This window comes from Bos indicus x Bos taurus, chromosome 28 (assembly GCF_003369695.1).
Source record: "Bos indicus x Bos taurus breed Angus x Brahman F1 hybrid chromosome 28, Bos_hybrid_MaternalHap_v2.0, whole genome shotgun sequence".
Classification (NCBI taxonomy): Eukaryota; Metazoa; Chordata; class Mammalia; order Artiodactyla; family Bovidae; genus Bos; species Bos indicus x Bos taurus.
Genome location: NC_040103.1, coordinates 43,221,119 through 43,238,745, shown reverse-complemented (window position 1 = coordinate 43,238,745; position 17,627 = coordinate 43,221,119). Strand labels below are relative to the sequence as shown.

Below are 17,627 nucleotides of genomic sequence, written 5' to 3'. Positions count from 1 at the left end.
CAGGAAAGGATGGGATCTGAGGTGTTCCTGCCTGTCCTTCTTCTCACCCCTGGGATTAGGAGGCTATGGCTAGTCCTTAGACACTAAGAAAATAACCAGGGAGAGCCTACAGGGAAGCTGGGCCTCCAGAGCTAAAGTCAGTCAGCCAGTCAGTTCAGTCGCTCAGTCGTGTCCAACTCTTTGCGACCCCATGAATCGCAGCACGCCAGGCCTCCCTGTCCATCACCAACTCCTGGAGTTCACTCAGACTCACGTCCATCGAGTCGGTGATGCCATCCAGCCACCTCATACTCTGTCATCCCCTTCTCCTCCTGCCCCCAATCCCTCTCAGCATCAGAGTCTTTTCCAATGAGTCAACTCTTCACATGAGGTGGCCAAAGTACTGGAGTTTCAGCTTTAGCATCATTCCTTCCAAAGAAATCCCAGGGCTGATCTCCTTCAGAATGGACTGGTTGGATCTCCTTGCAATCCAAGGGACTCTCAAGAGTCTTCTCCAACACCACAGTTCAAAAGCATCAATTCTTTGGCACTCAGCCTTCTTCATAGTCCAACTCTCACATCCATACATGACCACTGGAAAAACCATAGCCTTGACTAGACGGAGCTAAAGTAGACATATTTAAAAAGACTGATGCCTCTCCAAATTCTCCTGTATCTTTTCTATTTGCAAAACAGTTATGAGTTTTACAAATAGAAAAACCACAGTGAAACGGGTTAGTGAGTAAGAGGTGTCGAGAAAATGCAATCCACAATGAGAAGAAAACTCACTCATCTTGTCAAACTGGAAGTGCGTCTACTAATGGTTTGGGCTGTGTCTCAGGCCAGCATCTTTTGCCTGGGTGTGGCTCTGGAGGAGTATGCTGGGGATGCAGTCTGTGGGGTGGGCAGAGTTTTCCATGAGAAGCGGAGAGACTGCTAATAGAAACATACTCCCTCCTCATTTTCCTTTCTCAGAAGCAAATTTGGGGTTAGTCTGGTTTTCAAATCTAGATTGTAGGTCAATGCTTGCATACTCAGTTGCTCAGTTGTGTCCAACTCTGCCACCTCATGGACTGTAGCCCCACTAGGCTCCTCTGTCCATGGAATTTTCCAGGCAAGAATACTAGAGTGGGTTGCCATTTCCTACTCCAGGGACTCTTCCTGGCCAGGGATCGAACCTGCATCTCTTGTATCTCCTGCACTGGCAGGCAGATTCTTTACCACTGTGCTTCCCTGTAGGTCAATAGAAATCCAGTAATAGATAGGCATTCTCGGAAAATAGAGATATCCTCCTGAATTAAAGGATATTGACCCCTTTTATTGTAACTTCCTGTCTTAACATGTATAAATCTCTTATTAAACAATAATAATATTTATCTAATGCATTAGAAACTGTAAAGACTGCTTGTTGTCTAATTTTCACAAGGACTCGTGAGACAGCCGCGATCTCTATCTTCAGGTGTGGAAATGGAGGTGGGGTACGAGATGACGCAGGCTAGGGAATCCCACTAGGTTTGCTAGAGCCTAGCGCAGGCACCACGAGTGTCCAGCACACCAGGCCTTGCAGAGCACCTACTGGGCCCCACCTTGACCACACCTGACTCCAGGCCCTGACTCTGAAGACAACTGCTTTCCTCTGAAGGGGAAAAGAAAACAAAAGCAAAACCACCACCACCAACAAAACCCCAAAAGTGACAACGAACACCTTTGTTCTGGCTGGATTAGAGGGCAGCTACCTGATTGTCAGCCTGGGTACATTTGGAGTTAAAATGAACATTAGCAAAATTACTGAATTATTATTGCACAATTATGCTGTAAACCTGATGCTGCTGATACGTGAAAAGCCTGGAGGTTCATATCACTTCAAATCACCTCTAGAGGCTGAAACCAAGTGGCTCCCATTTTTACAAAGTTTTACATATCTGCATTTTAAAATGTATTTATCTAAACAAGTGGTACCTAATCAAGAGTACAAGCTTTTACACAGCAAAGGAAACCGTAAACTAAATGAAAAGACAACCTAAGGAATGGGAAAAAATATTTGCAAACAGTGCAACTGATAAGGGCTTAATTTACAAAATATACAAACAGCTCATACAACTCAACAGCAACAGCAACAAAAAAACCAAACAACCCAATTGAAAAACGGGCAGAAGACATTTCTCCAAAAGAGACATACAGATGGCCAACAGGCACATGAAAAGATTCTCAGCATCACTAATTATTAGAGAAGTGAAAATGAAAGCTACAGTGAGATACATTACGCCAGTCAGAGTGGCCATCATTAGAAGTCTACAAAAAACAAATGCTGGAAAGGGTGTGAAGAAAAGGGAACCCTCTCACACTGTTGGTGGGAATGTAAATTGGTACAGCCACCATGGAGAACAGTAAGGAGGTTCCTCAAAAAACTAACAATAAGTGTCCATATGATCCAGCAATTCTATTCTTGGGCATATACCCAGACAAAACTGTAATTCGAAAAGACAGGTGGACCCTATGTTCACAGCAGCACTATTTGCAATAGCCAAGGAAACCATCTAAACGTTTATGACAGATGAATGAATAAGGATGTAGTATATATTTTATGTCCACACAATGGAATCGTACTCAGCCACAAAAAGAATGTAATAATGCCATTTGCAGCGACATGGATGGACCTAGAGATTATCGTACTAAGTGAAACGTCAGGGAGGGAAAGACAAACACCGTGATATCACTCACACATAGAAGCTCAAATATGATCCAAATCAGCGTATCTACAAAACAGAAGCAGACAATATGGAAAGCAGAGTTTGGCTGCCAAGGTAGGGGTGGTGGGAGCTGGTAGGGAAGGAGGAAGGCGGGTTTGGAGTTAGCAGAAGCAAACTATTATGTATGGAATGAATAAGCAGCAAGGTTCCACTGTACAGCTCAGAGAACTACACTCAATATTCAATGACAAACCATAATGGAAAAGAGTGTGAAAAAGAATATATCAATATATGCGTGTTATTTGTTATTGTTTAGTCGCTAAGTCAAGCGCGACTCTCGTGACCCCAGGGACTGTAGCCCTCCAGGCTCCTCTGCCCATAGGATTTCCCAGGCAAGAATACTGGAGTGGGTTGCCATTTCCTTCTCCAGGGGATCTTCCCAACCCAGGGATCAAACCTGTGTCCCTGCATTGGCAGGAGATTCTTTTACCACTGAGCCACCTGGGCAGCCCTGTGCCTGTGCAAAAATATATGTGTGTGTGTACATAACTGATCCACTTTTCTGTACGGAAGAAATTAACACAACAGTGTAAATCAACTATAGTTCAATAAAATTTTTAAAAGTTAAAAATTAATGTATTGTTTTCATATATTTTCTCCCTTAAAATACTAATTTTACTTTTGTTTATCTATGTTTTACAACTTTCAGATTACTTATTTTCTAATTTAAATTATATGCTTTTAGAAAATTCTAATTAGAAATGCACTAAGTTTTAGAAGCTCGGGTAACTTCTCATTTTCTAGTCATCTTCATTTGCTTATTATGTTAAATCCATTTATTGTCTAAATTAAATGATCAATTTTATTTCATTTTATATTAGTATTCATATTATATTAGTATTAGGATCAATATTAGTATTCACATATTTAAGAAGTTTTATAGTTAACTATATTTCTAACTTAATGGCTTACCATATTTTTATTTTTTAATTTGAACTTTTTCATTTTCCTTTTTTTTTTTTTTTCTTTTTTTTTTTTTTTTTTTTTGGTTTTAATTTTATTTTATTTTTAAACTTTACATAATTGTATTAGTTTTGCCAAACATCAAAATGAATCCACCACAGGTATACATGTGTTCCCCATCCTGAACCCTCCTCCCTCCTCCCTCCCCATACCATCCCTCTGGGTCGTCCCAGTGCACCAGCCCCAAGCATCCAGTATCGTGCATCGAACCTGGACTGGCAACTCGTTTCTTACATGATATTTTACATGTTACAATGTCATTCTCCCAAATCTTCCCACCCTCTCCCTCTCCCACAGAGTCCATAAGACTGTTCTATACATCAGTGTCTCTTTTGCTGTCTCATACACAGGGTTCAGGCTCTACTACAAAGCCACAGTTATCAAGACAGTATGGTACTGGCACAAAGACAGAAATATTGATCAATGGAATAAAATAGAAAGCCCAGAGATAAATCCACGCACATACGGACACCTTATCTTCGACAAAGGAGGCAAGAATATACAATGGATTAAAGACAATCTCTTTAACAAGTGGTGCTGGGAAATCTGGTCAACCACTTGTAAAAGAATGAAACTGGACCACTTTCTAACACCATACACAAAAATAAACTCAAAATGGATTAAAGATCTAAACGTAAGACCAGAAACTATAAAACTCCTAGAGGAGAACATAGGCAAAACACTCTCCGACATACATCACAGCAGGATCCTCTATGACCCACCTCCCAGAATATTGGAAATAAAAGCAAAAATAAACAAATGGGACCTAATTAACCTTAAAAGCTTCTGCACATCAAAGGAAACGATTAGCAAGGTGAAAAGACAGCCTTCAGAATGGGAGAAAATAATAGCAAATGAAGCAGTCATTTTCCTTTTTTATACCTTCCAAAATTTTCATTGCTTGGGTTAATTTTGCATTTCAAATGATTTATTTGAAAATTATTTTATTTTTTAATTCAACCTGGGTAATACAGTTAGAGTATTTTTATATTTTTGTTTCTATATATGCAATTTCTAATTTTCTTATGTTATTTTATTATTTGCAAAATAATTTTAACATTTAACCTTTTGGCCAAATAAATAAACAAACAGATAAGACCAAAAGAGCAGAAAGAAATACTGAGGCACATTACAAGGAAGTCAATGATATCTCGCGAGCCACAGTAAGATGTCTGTCCCTTCAGAGAGGCAAGCGCAGCCCTTTCCCTTCTGTTAGCAACATGCACTTCCTGCGGTCGCCACGGAAAGCAGCTGTCCTGCACTGCGATCCCCAGGGCACTGCTGGGGGAAACCAGGAGGAAGCCCTCTACAAGCCCCTGGGACCGCAGACCCTGTCCTGGAGACCCTTTTAACCCCGCCTTCCTTGCAGGCTGGCGTCAAGATTATGCTAATCCACGCTGGTCTCTTGTTGCCTGGTGACAAAGTCTCACAGTTGAGGAGGAAGAACCAGGACAACAGGGTAAGCTTTCCTCTGGTTGCACTTCTTTTACTTTAATTCTGCCAAACAACACCTCTTTAAACTCTTTTCCTTTCCTCCTCTAAGCAAGTGACTTTGGAAATGCAGGCTTCCCTGGTGTGCTTTATTTACAAACCTCAGATGCCAGCTGATTCATTACATAGAAGGGGAGGAAGCCGGCCCTGAGCCCCAGACAGGAGGGCACCTTGCTGGCGTCCTAGGCACCTGGGCCATGACAAGCTTGGGAGGTTAGTGTGGGGACCCGTGGGCCTTTGGGGTCACCTTGACGAGCTTTCAGAGTCTGAGTCCCCCTGAGTGTTGTTTCCTGCTCCACAAGCAGGTGGAGATGAGTGTGTGTACCAGTCCTCACCCGGCCAATCACCCCTCTAAGGAAACTCGCTCAGTCTGGAGGCTGGAGCCTGCGAAGGGACCCTGATGACTGCTGACTGTGCTGGGGTTTAGAGCACAGTCTGTCTTTTGAGAAGTCTAGAGGCAAACCCTTTCTTTGAGGGATCCTGGACCCCGGAACCCACAAACACGTGGTTGAGTCTCAGGCTGGGGTGGGCCGTGCAAGGAGGTATCCTCAGCACAGAACACACTAGATGACACTCTTCACGCCCCTATTTCTACCACAGGCAAATGTAGGTGCTGCTACTTGGAGTCTCCGGGAGTTTGGATGAGCCACCAGCCTCTCTGAGCCTCAGGTGCCATATCTGTCCAGTGGAGACCAAAATCAATACATACGTCAGGCAGGTGTAAGAATTGGTTATAGTGTCTGTAAAATGCCTGGCCTGTGTGGAGTAATTTGAAGGAGGTGGTCAATATGGTGCTGTTGGGTGAATTTATCAGCATTATTTGCCATCATACAGGTGCTAGGAACCACATTACCATTCACTGAGTACCATTTAACATACAATCACTTAGCATACAGTCATCACCTCAATTTTCACAAAAACCTGAAATTTTCTAACCCATTTTGCAGATTAGTAAACTGAGCTCACGATTAAAATCAAATTGTCAGTGAGGGTAGGGACGGAGCCCAGTTCTATTGGCCTCCAAGCTTCCACATTCCCCTTCAAGGTATCTCACAGCTTCACAGGTGGGCAGGTTTATAGCAAAGACTTTCTCAATGCTGGGGACTGTCCTGCAGCAGATGGGGGTGCCACACGGGGTGCCTGCCCGTGCACATTGCTGGGGTGTACCACCCCTCAGCAAGTTCTCACTGGGGCCAGATGGGGCGTGGTGCAGAAAAAATGCAGGTATCACTGGACACTTGAGAACTGCCCCCCGACTCTGGGATCCTGGTTGGGGTGGGAGGCACTGTGCCTCAGAGGAGCTGTCTGTCTTTCTGATAGAGTAACCCAAAGTCTGCCCCTGGGAGGCAGGGATGCCCCCGCAAGGAAGGATGCTGTGCTGCGGGGTCTGAATCAGGTTTCTGCCCAGCTGGAATCCTGGTGTCCTGGCTCCACTGACATCAATTGTGTGGTCCTGTCCAGCCGTGGCTCCTCTCTGCACCCCGTCCCCCACAGTCCCAACACTCACCCTCACCTCGCCCTTCAGAAGCAGCCACTTTTATAATTCTATTTACAGAAGTGGAGGCTGAAGCTCAGCGAGGCTCCTCAGACTGTCTAGGGTCACAGGACGGCACATGGGGAGCTGGGTGGCAACCCACGTGGATCTAAGGCCCCTGCACTTTTCTCCCTGCCAATCTGCTTCTCCGAGCCCAGTTTCTTTATCTGCAAGGGAGGGCCAGGCTGTGAGAAAATGCAATTGTGTCTGTCTGGCAATAGCAGCGCTTAAACCACGTTGATTGAAACTGAATTAGTTGATTGAAACTGAATTAATGCTCACCTCTTGGGGTTTAAAGGTACCAGCACTGACTTTGGTTCTTTGCTTTTTGGGTGTCAAGGTTGCTTCGTGTACTTTGAACATGTTGCTTGATGAACAAGGCATTTCTAGGCTGTTAAACTAATCATCTTAATATTTTATTTTAATTGTAAGGCACCTATTCCCTTTTGTTCCTTTAACAAATCCAATTAAAACAAAGCACTTTCAGAATCACAAAATAGATGCTATTAAACCAGTAAGGAATCATAATCTTTTCCTATTGGGCCATGCGATCCCCTGGGAACTTTTGCTTCAAATAAAAGTTGAATTCTTACTACCCTCCAGGGGGAAGGGGCCCGTTTGACACATAATGGCTTCACAGGCAGCCCTTGTGCAGCCCCACATGGGTGCTGAGGACAAAGAAGTAAATAATATTAGAGGCAGAGGAACCTGTACATGTGTAATATAAAATCCTTAGCACTGCGTTGATCAAATTAACCAGATAATCACCAAATGAAGTGAACTTTCCATACAGACACTCTGTCTGTGGCAGCTCTGATGTCATAGGCGGAACATGCCACCCAGAAGCCCTGGATTAAGTTGAGTGGCCTGAGCTTGGATAAACTGCTTTACGCCCACCTCACCCCCAGGTCCTTATCTTTGGGTAGCAGGAATATTCCTACCTCAGAAAGTCATGAGGGCTAAAGAAATGGCAAATCGGAGGGCACTTTCTTTGTGAAGGGGGCATGAAGGGCCTCTAAAGGCTGGGTGTTCATGGGAGGGTGTGCGTGCTGGGGGCTGTGGAGGGGCGGACAGCATCGTGGGTCCGACAAAGGCTGCAGTTTGGGACTCTCGGAAGTGCATCTTCCAAGTGTTTGCTTTTCAGGTGAGGCCAGGCCATGAAATGCACTTCTGGCGACCGCACACAGCGTCTCAGAGCCCTGCACAGCAGGCAGACACCCTTCCACCCCTGCCCAGGGCAGCAGAGGGCCAGCTTCTCTGGTGGGCATGTGGGAATACAGTGGGTTAGTGTTCTGAGCCCATGCTGGATGGAAAACGGAACCTTTAAGGAGGCCCACATCTCGGGAGCCCAGGGGTACCAGAGGGACTCAGGAACAATAGATTTCTGTCTCCATCATCACTCCCTTGTCCTCATTTTTTTTAAGAGGTCAAATTATTTCAGTTTATTTTTATACAACATGTTATGGGAATGTTGGTAAAATTCTAAGAAGATACACAAGTAGAACAGTAATATACAATAATTTTTAAAATTTCTAATACATGTTTTCCTTTAAAAAAAAAAAAAAAAGGATACGTATAAAATTTATTTAGACTTCCCTGGTGGCTTAGATGGTAAAGCGTCTGCCCACAATGTGGGAGACCTGGGTTCAATCCCTGGGTTGGGAAGATCTCCTGGGAAGGAAATGGCAATCCACTCCAGTATTCTTGCCTGGAGAATCCCATGGACAGAGGGGGCACACACCTATAAATGAACTGGCTGGTAGCATTACATGTACCCTTTAAACTGTTTCCCCGCCCTCTCTCATTGTTGATCTCCAAGTTCGTACATTTAAATGACTCCACTAATGCTATCATTGCAGAAGGAAATGGCAACCCACTCCAGTGTTCTTGCCTGGAGAATCCCAGGGACGGGGAAGCCTGGTGGGCTGCCGTCAATGGGGTCGCACAGAGTCGGACACGACTGAAGTGACTTAGCAGCAGCAGCAGCAATGCTATTAAAATAGCTTGAAATTCATATTATTCAATTACATTCAGGTCTATACACATACACATGCATCTGTGAAGACAATAACCCCACACACTGGCCCCTAGACAGTGGAATGACAGGCAACATGCCCACAGCAAAGGCAACTGGGGGAAGAGAGGCAGGACACTGTAGTGGGAAGACCATACATTTTGGCATTACACACCCAGGCTCGTGGGCGTGTAACACCTGGAGAACCTAGGCTTAGCTGAGCTGTGTGGTCTTGTGAACTTGGGGAAGTCACTTCACTTCTCTGAGCCTTAATTCTCTTATATTAAAAATAGGATGGACACTGCATGACTGCTATGGAGATTGGAGATACAGAAAGGGCCCAGCACATGCTGGCAATGGTTACTTTGGTGCATACCACCTGAATGAAGAGTAGTGAGTGGCTCTTGACATCGCGAAGCATTTCCAAAACTGACTCCAGAAAGCCCTCACAATCGTGGGGTCCCTGTAGGATTTCACCCCTCCTGCCTGTCACCGTCATTTCTCTCCATCAACTCCACCAAGCGTCTGCTGGGGGTACTGCTGGGAACTGCACAGAAATCTTTCTCCCTCTAGTCTGTCCGTTTCCTAGCAATCTGTCCTTCTGCCCACAGGAAAGCAGAGCTCAATCTAGCTGGGGGCAGAAGTGAAAAAAATAAAAGCACTTCATGTCTATATCTCCAGTGAGTCTATGCTCCAAAAGGCAGATCTAGTTGTAGAAAACACAGCTCCTGGCCCAGAGTGGGTTCTGGGCAAAGAGTAATTCTTTCCCCCAGCTTAGATGACTCTTGAGTCAAACATCCGTGCCTATTTTAGAGGTCTGGCCAAGGTTCTAGACATCCCATTGACAGACAGCACCAAGGTGACCACCCACATCTCCACCTGCCACAGGGCTTCTCATGTGAAGGAACAGCTGTCTGGGAAGGGGTCGGGGACATGGGGAGCGATCTGAAGGCTCACAGGATGTCACAGCAGAGGCGAGGCTCTCCTCTTACATATCTATGAATGTGTCTTATTAGTCAGGAGAGAGAATAATGAATGACTTTTGAACGACTGACTTCACTGAGGGAAATTTGCATTACTTCCTCTTAAGAGATGTCCCACAAGCAAAAAAGATTTCTCCCCTACATGATACAAAGCTTCCTAAGTTAGTCCCAAACACGGGCTGTGAAACAATGATGACTTTGGGGGTTCCAGTTCCACAAGATGTCTGTCCTGGTCTCAGTGCATCAGTGAAAAGGGTAAAATAATTATGAGATCATGTTAGCAAAAGGTTTAAAGCTATCATACACACACACACACACACACACACACACACACACATATATATATATATATGGACTGGAGTGGGTTGCCATTGCCTTCTCCGATATATATATATAGATATAGATATATATAATTGTTCTTAAAAATATAAAGATACATGACTGTGAAGCATCAGATAAATTCTAGTATTCTAGTGAAAGATAATGATCTTACAACTGAAAATGCTTGCAGATATTTTGATGGTTTTAAAATATAAGTTGCCATTATATTTTTAATTTAGATATCCATGGGGTGTCCCACCATGCTGGTTGATTCACAATGACTAGATAGAAAAATTAATTAGAAATTAAAGTCAAACCAACTGGACCAGTTTTAATAAAGTATAAAAACCAATTGTATAAAACAAAAAGACAGTACATTTAGAAACTTCTATTTATGTTTCTAAGCTGTTCATGTGAAATGAAATCTATTATTTGACTACCCTCTATCTGTCTATCTGACCATCATTCTGTCTGTTCATCCATCTGTCTATCTACCTACCCATCTATCTGATTATCTATTTACATTCCTTTCTCCCTATAATTGCCCTTGTGTGGATTGACCCTACACTGATATTTGAAGATTCTATGAATTGATAACCACAGGTCATCAATGAGATTTAGCTGTACTGAAAGATCATCTATTTCACACTTCTTTTGGCAATACGTATTCTCCTACCCAGTGGGCAGGCCTAGGCAGGATGCTGACCATGCAGAGTTGAATACAAAAAGGGATGGATGTCCCTGGGCTCTGGGGGTTCCTGGCACTGGTGTGCTTCTAGCAGCTCTCACAGCTTAGAGGGGTTACAATGGACCCTGAGCAACGCACCCTGCCTTCCCTAGCCAAGGGCAGCTCTCACAGCTTAGAGGGGTTACAATGGACCCTGAGCAACACACCCTGCCTTCCCTAGCCAAGGGCAAGTGTCCCAGACAGATAAAGTGGGAGAAGCCTGAAGCGGGTGGGGACTGAGCAGGCTTCTCCTGGCCTGGGCTGTCTGGGGGCCCGTACGTGCTGAGAAAGAGGAGAATGCGTCATCCCAGCTAGCTCCTCCTTTGCCTGCGGGTGATGATGACTGAGCCCGCTCTGAGCCAAGGGCCCGTTTGGAGAAGTCCTTGTGGACAGCTCCATGCTGCTTCCTCCCCATCAGTCGTCAGAGCTGAGAGGCTTCTTACCATGGTGCAGGTGGGCTTTGGGGAGTAGGCACAGCTGGGCTTAACTGGTTGGATCTCCAGTCTATGGGAAGCATTCTTCCCAACTAGGGCCTTCTGCCCTTACTTGCTGTGCTTGTCCTCTCTGAGCTGAACTTTGTCTTAATTAAATGCAAGAAATACAAAAGACAGCCTGGGCTTTTTGGGGCTCAGGAGAATCCGGTGGCCAGAATCAGTAACAATCTAGATTTTAACTTTTTGAGTTTAGAAACTGGCTCTGCGTATTGTTAACCTGTATAAATAACACAGAGACTTGGTACCTAGTAGGCTCTCGATAAACTCACTGAATGAGAGTATAGATGGATGAATGAACGCAGGGATAAGCACATGGACTTGGCTCAAATTAGCCCCAAAGAAGTAACAAGAATCATGAACAAAGGAAACTTTGCTATGCTTTCAGACCCAACTATACTTTCAGAGTTGCCGAGTAAAATACAGAATTATGTAGTGTTTGGGGCATGCTGCTGCTGCTAAGTCGCTTCAGTCATGTCCGACTCTGTGTGACCCCATAGAGAGCAGCCCACCAGGTTCCCCCGTCCCTGGGATTCTCCAGGCAAGAACACTGGAGTGGGTTGCCATTTCCTTCTCCAATGCATGAAAGTGAAAAGTGAAAGTGAAGTCGCTCAGTCGTGTCTGACCCTCAGCGACCCCATGGACTGCAGCCTACCAGGCTCCTCCGTCCATGGGATTTTCCAGGCAAGAGTACTGGAGTGGAGTGCCATTGCTTTATGTATACTCAAAACTGTCCATTGTTTATCTGAAGCTCAGATTTGATGGGGTATCTTGCAATTGTATTTGCTAAATCTGGCAACCTTACCATGAGAAGTCATTGATAAACACGATTAGAACACAGGCTCCCCTATCTCGGTCCATGTTTGTTTTAATTATGATTTTAACTCAAGGGCAGTAGGACAGCTTTCCTGATATGCCACCCTGTGCAGAGCTGTCCCCACCGTGTGCGTGTCCATACACATGGTTGCATGCATACGTACCCCAGCAGGGCCCACACGATACACATGTGGATGCCCTGTACAAGGCAAAACATTCAGTTCAGTTCAGTTGCTCAGTCATGTCCAGCTGTTTGTGACCCCATGGACTGCAGTATGCCAGGCTTCCCTGTCCATCACCAACTCCCGGAGATTACTCAAACTCATGTCCATTGAGTCGGTGATGCCATCCAACCATCTCATCCTCTGTTATCTCCTTCTCTTCCCACCTTCAATCTTTCCTAGCATCATTATGTAGACTTTTAAGACTGTCTTTTTTACTGAGCAGGATGATTCTGAGAGTCATCCAAGTTGTTGCATGTATCAATAGACTTGTTCTCTTTATGCTTAATAGTACCGATTATAGGATTATAGGGAGAAGCCACAACTTCTTATCCATCCAGGCACTGAAAGACCTTCAGAATTTTGTTTCCCTTTGTGACAAATGTGAATAGAGCAATTAGAAACCCAAGTTTTCATGGGAACCTGAGTTTTTGGCTTTGGTGGGTAGGCGTTAAGTATTTAGCTGGGGAAATGCTGGGTCATATAATAAGTGTATGGTTAATTTTATCAGAAATTGCCAAACTGTGTTTTTCATGGTGATATTACCATTTTGAATCCCCATCAGCAATATGTAAGCATTCTAGTTGCTCCACACCCTCACCAAATCTTTGTATTACTGGTTTTTATGTTTGTTTGTTTGTTTTCTGTTTTGGGCATTTTAGTAACTGTGCAGTGGCGTCTGACTGTGATTTTCATTTAAATTTCCCTAGTGACTAATGACACTGAGCAATGCTTTGTGGTTTTGCGGCTTATTAACCATCCTTACAACTTCTATGGGGAAATGCTTCATTATTTTAAAAAACTGTATTGTTATTTTCTTATTGCTGACCTTGAGCTCTTTATAAATTCTGGATACTAGTTCTCTGATGGACATGGGGTGTTGTTTGTCTTTCAGAGCAAGGATTTCAAATTTTGTTGAAGTCCAAATTGTCAATATTTCCTTTTATGGATTATACTTTTGCCAGATTCAAAGTCATGAAAAGTTTCACTCCACTTTTCCTTTAGTCTTTGCATAGTAAGTTTATTTCCCCATTCTTTTAGTTTAACTTCCTTTTGTTTATTTAAATTGAGATGGCATATAACTGAATCTTTTATTTTATAATCCACCTGATTGTTCTGGAGATTAAAATATACACACTTATCTTTCTATAGCTTACTGAGAATTAAATTTTACTATTTCCAAAACAACTTAAAAATCTTACCTATCATCCACGTCTCATTAACTTCTCCCATTATGTTGTAGTCATCATATGTATTCCATCTACATACATTGACAGTTAAAATTTGTGCTTTCAGCCATCACTTGTATTTTAAAAATTGTAAAAGGAGAAAAAACACAGCCTATTATATTTATCAGATATTTATCATTTCCATTGCTCTTCCCTTATTCTCAAAGTTCAAGCTTCTCTCTAGTTTCTCTTTCATCTAAAGATTCCTTTACTTTTCATTCATCTGAGATTATCTATTTTGCCTTCATTCATAAAGGATGTCTTCATTCATGGTCTGGTTGGCAGCTCTTTTTCTCAGCATTATTTAGAAAATATTTTTTTCCAGTTACCTCTGGCCTCCACAGTTTGTAGTGAGAAACCTGTAATAATTCATATTGCTGTTTCCCAGTAGGCAAGATGTTGTTTTTTTCTTTAATGTTGAGTAGTTTGGTTCTGTCTGAATGTGGATTTCCTCCCGGGAAGAGGAAATGGCAACCCACTCCAATATCCTTGCCTGGAAAATCACACGGACAGTGGAGCCTGGTGGGCTACAGTTCATGGGTTCACAAAGAGTCAGTCACGACTGAGCAACTGAGCATGCGTGCACTGCGTGTGTTACACAAACATAGCTCCTGGTAAAGGGCCTGATGATGAAGCAGAGAAAGTGCAGACACCTCCCCCCTAATCCCTGCAGGGAATTGGAGGCAGTGCCTTTGTCTCCTGACAGCATGCTTCTTCTGGGCAGGGGGAAGTTGATCCAAAATAGAAAATCAGCAAGCAAGAGACACCAAGTTGTAGAAAAGAAAAGAGCTTCTAGAATAGGCAGGCCAGTTGCATCCTCTTCCTAACTGTAGACCCTCCTCACTCCTGAGCCTCAGTCTTCTTCACTTTATAATGGGGATAAGCCTATGGATCTTACTTGATTGTTGAGAATTAAAATCAGTATGTGCAAAGGTCCTGACAATAATATTTAATAGTTAACATAAATCAGGCTTTTCCTATGTACCAGGCACTGTTGTAGCACTTTATAGTTTAATTTATACTCCATACTTCCCTGGTGGCTCAGACGGTAAAGCGTCTGTCTACAATGTGGGAGACCTGGGTTCAATCCCCGGGCTGGGAAGATCCCCTGGAGAAGGAAATGGCAATCCACTCCAGTACTATTGCCTGGAAAATCCCATGGACAGAGGAGCCTGGTAGGCTACAGTCCATGGGGTCACAAAGAGTTGGACAGGACTGAGCGACTTCACTTTCACTTTCAAGAGTTCTTAGAGGGGGCTGTTTTCACAAATGAGGCAATTGAGGCATGGAAAATTTAAGGAAACTGTTCGTAGTAGAACCAGACTTCTAAGCGAGTCTTCTGAGGCTGGAATCAACCTGTCACTCTGCATGTGCTACTTTTCTGATGGAAGTCCTGACTGTGGGCAGTCCTAACTGTCCTAGCGGCCCTAGAGGTGCTAGTCCTATGCCATCTATTGGCGCAGAGGTGTCCACAGTTGAACTACAGTGTGGAGGACGTGAGGGGCAGCAGACAAGGTGGGTGGAGGTGGAGAAAGGCAGCATTGCCTCTGTTCTTCCAGGCTCTGCCCTGCCCCTCTCCTCTGTGCTCATGGGCACGGTGTACACACATTCTCCTACTTGGGGGCTTTTCTGTGCCACCTTTATTACACTGCAAATATGGTAGCAGTGACCAGCTCCTCTGAGTCCAAAAGGCGAAGAGACGTGTAATATGTAAGTCATTATTAACTCCTCCCACCTTATTCCCTTATATCAAGGCTATATTGCTTCTGAGAACTCAGCTGTCCCACCCTAGGAATTCATAGGATAACTCTAAGAAAAGACTAGATTTATATGAGGATTGGGGAAAGGGCACACATCCAAGACATTACTCTGCCCCCAACACACACCCAGAAGAGGGTGTATGTAATAATCCAGGACCTAAGTCAGGGAATGGCATAGCCAGAGGGGCACTGAACATCCTTCACGCCGACCTTGAACCTCCCATTTTACATCTGGGAGCATGAGGTGTGAGGAGGGCATTCAATTTGCTGAAGGTCTTCGGCTAGGCTCCTTCTGCTAATGGCCTACCTTCTCTCCACTCTCCTCTTTCCCTCCTTTTAACCATTGGAAGTAAAGCACTATGATTTGGGGGCAGTCCAGCACCCTCACATCATCTGACTGGACACTGTTTCTCTTTTTACCAGAATCTATCTTCTGGCGGTTTCGTGTGATATTTCCTCTAACTGAACACCAGTCAACCAGAACAACATACTTCAAACACACTCCTCTACTAAAAGAACATGGCCAAGGGAGCGAAAGGCCCCAAGGGCAAGAAGATCACCCTCGCTGTGGCCAAGAATTGTATCAAGATCACATTTGATGGAAAGAAACGCCTTGACTTGAGCAAGATGGGAATTACCACCTTTCCCAAGTGTATTTTGCGACTCACTGATGTGGATGAGCTCGACCTTAGCCGGAATTTGATCAAGAAGATTCCCGATGCCATCTCCAAGTTCCAGAACCTGCGGTGGCTGGACTTGCACAGCAACTACATCGACAAGCTCCCCGAGACCATCGGCCAGATGACTTCTCTGCTCTACCTCAATGTCAGCAACAACAGGCTGACCACCAACGGGCTGCCCGTAGAGCTCAATCAACTCAAGAATATCCGCACTGTGAATTTAGGCCTGAACCATCTGGACAGCGTGCCCACCACACTGGGTGCTCTGAAGGAGCTCCATGAGGTGGGGCTCCATGACAACCTGCTGAGCAACATTCCCAACAGCATCTCCAAGCTCCCCAAGCTGAAAAAGCTCAACACAAAGCGAAATCCCTTTCCCAAGGCAGAGTCATCGGATATGTTCATGGATTCCATCAGAAGGCTGGACAACCTACATCTGGTGGAAGAGAAGGATCTGTGTGGGACTTGCCTGAAAAAATGCCAACAGGCCCGGGACAAGCTGAACAAAATCAAGAGCATGGCCACGACGATACCAAGAAAGGCCATCTTTTCCACTTTGGTCTCACCCAACTCCATGGCCAAGGAATCCCAGGAAGATTGGAGGTGACCTGGGACCCTGACCCTAAGGCAGTAAGGGACAAGGGAGGTGGAGGGAAGGTGACAATGGGCTGCATCCTCAGAAAACTGAGGGATTCTGCCATTACTGCAAGAGCTTCTCCAGTCAAGCCCATAAAACACCTTTCCCTACCTCCTTGGCTTGTGATTTTGTTGATCAGAGGGCTTTTAGTTCTTTGCCATTTCATACACTTCTGTCTTCTCTCCATGCACACACTCACCCACACATACAGGCACAATAAATTTGGAAAGGGCCATGCATCTCATTTTTGCCCCAGACCTCTCTTGCCTACAGCCTGTGGCCTGGGCAGCTGACACAATCTTGTCTCATTATCACAGGTTTCAGGATCAACTACCAGTTCCCCAGTGTGGAGCTTTTTCTACTGGAATGCTTTGGGCCAGGGCCTCAAAAGTCAGGCATCTCTAAGCATTGGTTGGTAGCAGGGCAGATGGACGTTTAGTCTTGGGGAGGGGACAAAACTGGGCCACAGAGTTGGGCAGATATTATCATTAAGTCTTTGCATTCATATTTTGCACTCAAAGCAGTCCTATTCTTTTCTCTTTTCTACATTTGCATAATTTGCTCTAGTAGCTTTTAAACTTGGAGAAGGCAATGGCACCTCACTCCAGTACTCTTGCCTGGAAATCCATGGATGGAGGAGCCTGGTAGGCTGTAGTCCATGGGGTCGCTAAGAGTTGGACATGACTGAGTGACTTCACTTTCACTTTTCACTTTCATGCATTGGAGAAGGAAATGGCAACCCACTCCAGTATTCTTGCCTGGAGAATCCCAGGGGTGGGGAAGCCTGGTGGGCTGCCATCTATGGGGTTGCACAGAGTCGGACACGACTGAAGCGACTTAGCAGCAGCAGCAGCAGCTTTTAGACTAAACCAGCAAGCCCTTGACTGTCTGTGAATGAATGAGGTTCACTCCCATCTAATTACATGCAATGCTTTTCCATACCTTCGTGGAATAAGGAAAGGATGGGTGCAGATAGGGGTTGCTGCAGTCAATAGATAAATACTTTACCAGGCACTGTGCTAGTAAGTGCA

The 17,627-nt window shown here is 44.5% G+C and overlaps 2 protein-coding genes across 3 annotated transcripts in view; one reads left to right on the top strand and one right to left on the bottom strand.

Moving 5' to 3' along the window:
* Window positions 1-17,627, bottom strand: part of WDFY4 (WDFY family member 4) — a 248,503-nt gene that overhangs the window by 38,174 nt on the left and 192,702 nt on the right. The window lies entirely within an intron of this gene.
* LRRC18 (leucine rich repeat containing 18) lies at window positions 4,938-16,706 on the top strand. Its single transcript, XM_027530475.1, has 2 exons — window positions 4,938-5,151; window positions 15,703-16,706. The coding sequence occupies exon 2, from the start codon at window positions 15,799-15,801 to the stop codon at window positions 16,564-16,566; it is 768 nt and encodes a 255-aa protein (XP_027386276.1). The 5' UTR covers window positions 4,938-5,151; window positions 15,703-15,798; the 3' UTR covers window positions 16,567-16,706.